The sequence below is a fragment of the Oenanthe melanoleuca genome, chromosome 4 (assembly GCF_029582105.1).
Source record: "Oenanthe melanoleuca isolate GR-GAL-2019-014 chromosome 4, OMel1.0, whole genome shotgun sequence".
Classification (NCBI taxonomy): Eukaryota; Metazoa; Chordata; class Aves; order Passeriformes; family Muscicapidae; genus Oenanthe; species Oenanthe melanoleuca.
Window position 1 is genome coordinate 27,058,898 of NC_079337.1, and position 7,182 is coordinate 27,066,079.

At 47.7% G+C, this 7,182-nt stretch overlaps 1 protein-coding gene across 1 annotated transcript; it reads left to right on the plus strand.

Moving 5' to 3' along the window:
• The first annotated feature begins 3,631 nt into the window (after nucleotides 1–3,631).
• On the plus strand, nucleotides 3,632–6,146 carry LOC130252770 (tubulin-specific chaperone C-like). The gene is made up of 2 exons (XM_056490692.1): nucleotides 3,632–4,363; nucleotides 5,814–6,146. Exon 1 carries the CDS (start codon nucleotides 3,816–3,818, stop codon nucleotides 4,182–4,184), a length of 369 nt encoding a protein of 122 aa, XP_056346667.1. The 5' UTR covers nucleotides 3,632–3,815; the 3' UTR covers nucleotides 4,185–4,363; nucleotides 5,814–6,146.
• Nucleotides 6,147–7,182: the final 1,036 nt, after the last annotated feature.

Sequence of the window (7,182 nt, forward strand, 5' to 3'; positions counted from 1 at the left end):
GCGTTGGACTGTCAGCAGCAGCAGGCGTAGTGCCTCCCAACGACCCCCATTAATAAAAGAGCTGCTATTTAATAAAGGCCTTAGTCCTGCTTTATTCATAACAATTTGGGGGCTTGTCTGGGATAGGCCGCGCCCAGAAGAGGACGTTGGAGGGGAAGACGCCGACCCCGATAGAGGCCCTCTGGGTCAGCTGGCCACCCGGGACCCAGAGCAGCGTGGGACTAGGACAACGCTAGGAGCGCTCGTAAGGAGACCGGCGCTGGCACGGGAGGCGAGCGTCTTGTGAGTGAGACGGGGGCTGGTAGTCCAGACTCCCGAAGGGAGTGCGGGCCCCTGAGTACGGCGGTTCCGGACTCCCGCGAGGGGGCCGTCCGGGAAAAGGTGGAAGCAACTGAGGCCTACCAAGGCTTGAAGTGTGAAAGAGGCGCCTCCTGGGATAGTAGGAGTAATAAAAAGGGGGGAGTGCAGGGAGGGGCAGCTGGCGCCCCACTAGGATGGAGCTCCCCAGGGACAACGGTTTAGGAAGGGGTATCCGGGCCCCACTGGGACCTAACCCAACTCCCACTAACAACTGGGAAGAATAGAGGGAGGGGCTACCCGGGGCTCCGGTAGAGACCGGCTCTATCCCAGTTCAAGGTCTGGGTGCCTCCGAGCGTGCGGAGCCCTAGATGTGTGAGTGACAGGTGTGAGTGATAACTAGGAAGAGTAGAGAGAGGGGGTAATCAGGGCCCCGCTAGAGACCGGCTCTATCCCAGTTCAAGGTCTGGGTGCCTCCAGGTGTGCGGAGGCCTAAAGAGGTGTGAGTGGCACGCGAAGTCCAGGTGGCTCCGGGCGTGCGGAGGCCTACACAGGTTTGAGTGGCACGCGTAAGGGGGATATAGGGAGGGGCAGCCAGCGCTCCATTAGGACCTAACCCTAAATAGGGGTTATAATAGGAAAGAGGTGAACCCCAATAGCGACTGCCTCTTTCCTGCGCCAGTTTTCGTTGCCTGTTATTAAATTTTCCTTTTGCGTAGAGGCACCTTATATTCAGTTAAAAATTTTATACCATAAGTTAAAAAGGGCCAGACTTTGTTAATGAAATGTTGTTTTTTATTTTTGTTGTCTGTCAGTTTTTACCTGTTCTGGTAGAGGCACGGTTGAGATAGTTTCCCAGTACCACCAATACCGGAAGTTGTTGCTAAATAGAAAATACACGAAAGTAGCCAACCAACACCAAACCCAAGTCCACAGATCATCTCAACTAACAAGCTAAGTCACCTGCAATGTGGCCTTTGTGACTGTTGAATCACCACAATCTCAGGAGCAGCTGAAAAGAGTAACTTCCCCCAGACCAACGAGCTACCATGGAGTTCTCGGTGTGCTCATGAGGATGGAACTCCCAATCCTGCCTCTGGACAGGACTGCACGAGAACCTCCTCCCAGCGTTGGACTGTCAGCAGCAGCAGGCGTAGTGCCTCCCAACGACCCCCATTAATAAAAGAGCTGCTATTTAATAAAGGCCTTAGCCTTGCTTTATTCATAACACTAACTTTATCTACCAACAGATCTACAACTTGTTTGTAAAGACAAATGTAACATTCCTCTCACCTGTGCCACAGACGGAAGTGAAAACAGACAGATTAACTTTACCTCTGTAATTTATGAAAGCAAAATAACTTTTTAATCGGTTACCCGGCCTGTCAACCACTAAATCAGCCCTCCGTCTGGTCCCTGCAGCTTACAGAGGAAGTTATAGAGTGTCTCTGTGCTTTTGTGCTCCTCCTCTCAGGCAACCTCCCTCCATGCAAAACCAGAACACTATGCAGTCAGGATTACAGTATTTGAGAAGCACAGCTATACACAGACACATTTGATCATTACTCAAAATTTCTTAGAACTGACAGACTGTAAAGAATTACTTATTTTCTAGAAGTTTGATCCCAGTTCTTTAACTATTTGCACACTTAATTTCACATCTAGCATTTATACCTTTTACTACCTTGTGTACAATGGCAAGAGGCACTACACTATTACACTATTATTCTTTTTCCTAGCTTGTTCACACTCCACGCTTTTCACTTAGTGAGTCTTAGTCTACTACTAATTAATAAAACTCAATATGTTATATAAGTTATATAAGGAACTGATGCCTTAAGATCTAAGTTTTCTGTTCTGCTTGGGTATGCTTTCTGTTGTGCCTTAGGGTGATAAAGGCGAAACAGTCCGACACCAGCTATGGACTCAAGGACAGTTTCTTCAGACTCCAGGCCCAAAGTATAAACAACGTGAGAAGAGGAGGGCAGGCCAGCCAGGAGAAGAGGAGGAGGACACCTTACAATTTGAGACTACTAATTGGATGGTTGACTCCTGTATGTAAATGGACTGAAGTCTATAAAAATGTAAAATCAAGTGACCAAGCCCTCTTTTACTTCCATCTTGGAGCCACTCGGGCAGGGCAGGGGCCACGCTGTGGCCCTGTTGCTGCCAGGGTGTGGCCTTTGAAGGCCTTTTCAATAAATACCTATTTATTTCCCCTAACTCTGTGTGATCTCTGTTCCAGCTCCTAAAGGCAACAGTTTTTGGCGAGCCAGCCAGGAGAGAAGGCATCTGGAAAAATCCCTGGACTGAAGCCGGCAGCTCTGGAAAGGCCCAGTGGAGGTCCAGAGATATCAGAGCCAAGAACCCTGGGAACAGAGATGTGTGAGTGACGGAATAAAAGGTATTCTGTTAGTTTAGCATCTGGGTTATGTGCTAATAGGGTTTGTAATTTGTAATTTTTGAAGTGTGAATTTGTTTTGGAGAACCTCAGCACAACAATTCTGCTCTTTATCTGTAAGAAGGACCACCTTCATAAAGAGCAGGTTTGAATTGCAGTGCTCTTGGCTTGAAGCCAAAGAGTGGTGCAGTTAACTAATGTCTGTGCTGTGGCTCAGAGGGTCATGGTTTCAAATCCCGACTGTTTTGTGCTTTGCTCTATATTTCAGGATATCAGAATGGGTTGCACATCCTCTTCTGAATCTGATAATAATAGTATTCCAAGAGATAGCCCTTTGGGGCTAATATTGAAAAGCTGGGCAAATCTGATTGGAGAGGATTCTGAGCTTTCAAAACCTAAACTTATTAGACTCTCGGAAAAAATTTGGCCAGTGTATGAATTAGATAATGGGGAAACCTGGCCTAAGTTTGGAAGTTTAAATCGAAAATTAATATCAAGTTTAATATCCCAACTACGTAGAGAGAAATTTTTTGAACAGCTAAAATATGCCCGGCTTTTCCTGATATCAGCATGTAAGCTGGACCGGGAAAAGGAGAAAAAGCATATATTAGTCTTAAAGGGTAAAAAGAAGGAGCCAACTTTCAGTAGTTTATGTAAAAATCCAGAGGAAACGGAGAAAGCAGATTTGGACCTGGTTGCGCCTGCCATGAAAGCAGAATCGGTCCCAGCTGCGCTGGGCACGGGCTCGGACCGGGGCACGGCCCCTCCTCCCGCAGCCCCGCAGAGGGGGGAAAGGTGGGGCGCGGCTCAGGCAGGGCCCCGGTCAGTGAAGAAGGAGGAAGGCGGGCCCTGGCAGCCATGCACACTACCTGCGCTGCCGTCCCCGGCACCGCCCAGGGGGGTCGAGAAAAAGGAAAGAGATAACCAGTGTGTGCAGCCTTCGGTGCCGCCCCGAGAGGAGGGGCCGGGGGACAAGACCTTTTACGAAGAAGGCGGAGAGGGAACCGCCCATAGGAGAGGTGGCACCTCCTCTGCTCTTAGGCTTGATAGCTACCATGGCAACCCCGAAGGACAGGGCGCGGCCCCTCCTCCCGCAGCCCCGCAAAAGGGAAAAAGGATGGGGAGCACGGGAAGCGGGGTGACAACACGGCGTGAAATGGAAGCGGCTGCAGCCGAAGAAGAAATTCATCTTTCGCGTCCCCAAGAAAGTAAGCGGCCCCGAGCGGCACCCGGCCCCGGCCTCGCCAAGGGCGAATCGGGCGGGCCGCCGCTGTGCAGGTTAAGCGGCGCCCAAGACAGAGAGCTAAAGCTGCTGCAGCGGGGCGTGCTGCTGTCGGAGCTGCGCGGCTGCTGGGTGCGGCTCCGCAGCAACCCCAACACGCTGCAGGTGCGCGACTGCCGCGGATGCCCCGCGCTCTGCGGGCCCGTGTCCACCTCCGTGCGGGTGGACGGCCGCAGCGACTGCCCGTGCGCGCTGGCCGGTTAGCAGCTCCGCACCCACCGCACTACCCACTGCTGGGTCTATGTGCAAGTCACCAGCCGAGCCATCATCGAAGCCTGTCCCAAGATCTCCTTCACCCCCTACTTCCAGAGTTACCCTGGTATCGAGAGAGATTTCGAGTTGTCTGGGCTCAGCAGAAACAAAACAGTAACAACTGGAACCTGGTGGGTGACATTGACTGGCTAACTCATCCACGAACTCTGGGACTTAATCCCCAATATGTAATTAAATAATTCTACTTTATATTTAAATTTAGAACTATAATATATGGCTAGATTTCTTGGTTAAAGAATACCTGTCAAATATTGTTTACTGTTCTTGCATAAGTTGCTGCCCTGCCATAATCTGTAGGTATCACTGTGAAATTTGCCAATTTCTGAAAGACTTTATTGTGAGTTCTAACTTACTGAAGTGGCGCAAAGGCCACTGGTACACGAACGACAGTGAGCCTCTATTAGAGCTGTTGTGCTACTTTCACTCACCCAGGCAGACTAAATTAGTTACAGTGAAGCTGTCCTGTGCTATGGGGTGTTGATCTGCCTCCCCTCCTCTCCTGGTAGCAATCTGGCAAGAGGGGTACGAAAAGGGTCAGAGCCAGAGCTCAGAGCAGCAGCGCTGGACCAGCACTGGAACAAAATGAGCCTAAGAGGGAATGCACCGAAACTCAGGGTTTGTGGGGTACTGTCAGTTCTCCCCCTGATCTGTCAAATAGAGCAACACTGCAGACTCAGGCATGAGGTATTTATGCGCAGAAACTTTATGAGAGTAAACATAGTGGACGTGTCTCATCTCATCAGATAAACATAAATCCTGCAGTTTGTAAGATGTTTCTGTGCTGTAGATGTGGATGTATGTTTGAGGTGAGCACCTAAATCTGCTGGTGTTTGCAGTAGCTCTGGGTCCCATCTGAGGTGCTGTCTGGTGGAAGCTGTCTGTCTCACGAGCAGGTCCCAGGGGAGACACCTCCGCTGCAGATGCAGCTTGGGGAAAGCAGAGCATTGGATATTTATTAGAACATATCTTCTGCATCTCAATTACCCATTGGGAATCACCCATTTCAGGTGACTCCTTTTATGTGCCTGGAATGAAAAGATTAAATACCAAATTTTCTAAGTTTGTAGTTGCCCGGTGCAGCAAACTGGGATGCAGAAGTCAAAAAGAAAAGATATTTTGATAAACATCTAATGCTTTCCTGATATATTAACTACTTCAGAGTTAAGAAAAGCTTTGCTCCTGAACAATTTTTGACAACAAAGATAAATGTAAATGATGGCGTATTTTGGGTGATTCCTTGTCTTTGTTTCTTTTCTATGTTTAATTGCTGTTCTTCTTTATATAATATTTGATTATGCAAAATATTGTTCTTGCTAAATTGTTTCCTGTTATTAAGTTTATGTTTCTAGTATGTATTTGTTATTAGATATTTGTCTAATGTTAGATATTTATATTATTATTGTTAGACATTGACTAGTTATAAAGTTTCTTTTGTTGATAAGTTTAGAATAGAGACTTGACAAGGTAGTAGAGGCCTTGTCAAGCCTCTAAAGGGGAGAAATGATGCCTTAAGATCTAAGTTTTCTGTTCTGCTTGGGTATGCTTTCTGTTGTGCCTTAGGGTGATAAAGGCGAAACAGTCCGACACCAGCTATGGACTCAAGGACAGTTTCTTCAGACTCCAGGCCCAAAGTATAAACAACGTGAGAAGAGGAGGGCAGGCCAGCCAGGAGAAGAGGAGGAGGACACCTTACAATTTGAGACTACTAATTGGATGGTTGACTCCTGTATGTAAATGGACTGAAGTCTATAAAAATGTGAAATCATGTGACCAAGCCCTCTTTTACTTCCATCTTGGAGCCACTCGGGCAGGGCAGGGGCCACGCTGTGGCCCTGTTGCTGCCAGGGTGTGGCCTTTGAAGGCCTTTTCAATAAATACCTATTTATTTCCCCTAACTCTGTGTGATCTCTGTTCCAGCTCCTAAAGGCAACAGAACCAGCAAGACATTTCTTTTCTACACTTTGGTTTCATTCTTAATTGTTACACTTTTAATGATAGGAATTTAAAACTCATTTTCTTCCTTGCCCTTGCTGTTTTTACAGTGTTACACATTACATATTTTTGTAATATTTACTACACAAGTTCTTTTTATCCTCGTAATTACTATAAATCTTAACACCTTTTTTCACAGCAGAAACAGGCATCCTTAGCTTGCTCTTTTTCCCAACTATGTCAGGCCCTCAGTCCCCCTCCTCGTCTCTAAAACACGAATGTTTAGAGAGAGATCGAGATTTGGTCCTCCAAAGTATAGGGGTTGGGGACAGAGCCTGGCACCAGAACCACCAAAGAGCTTTTTGTTAGAACTTAGATCAGTGCATGGACCGGGCACATGTGGCTCATGGCATCTGGGGTTATGGTGCCTAGTAGGGATAGTGATCAGGCAGGGGAACTGGCATGGGCTGTGCCAGCATGGGTGGGGAGACCAGGGCAGTCGGGACTACGGCCAGGGCAGCAAGGGCCACGGCCAGAGCAATCAGCAAAAAAGCCACAGCAGCTGGGATTGAAGCTGGGGAAGCTGCCGGAGGTTCAGTGCTGGGAATGGGAAAAACACTGGGGCTGGGGAAACCCCATGCTAATGGGGTAGGCAATATTTTTAGAGGGCCTCAGTCCTTTCTTTTCTTTTTCTTTTCTTATTCTGTCTGTGGGGTTTCTGATATTTTATAACCTTTTACTCTTAGGAGTTCTGTGTTTCCTGCCCCACACATAGCATACTCCCTGTTCTCTGGATTACTTGGGGTTTTTTTTGAATTTACAAATACATTTAAGGGCTGGCAAATTTAGGCCTCCCGGGGAATATTTGCCAGTTTGTTTAGCTCCGGCCTTAGCCTCCTTTTAACTAGTTTCTTTGGTAACTTAAACGTCACTTATCCTCCCCCCCCAACCTCCACAGCAGAGAAAACTTCTCTAACAATACAATAAAATCTACCTT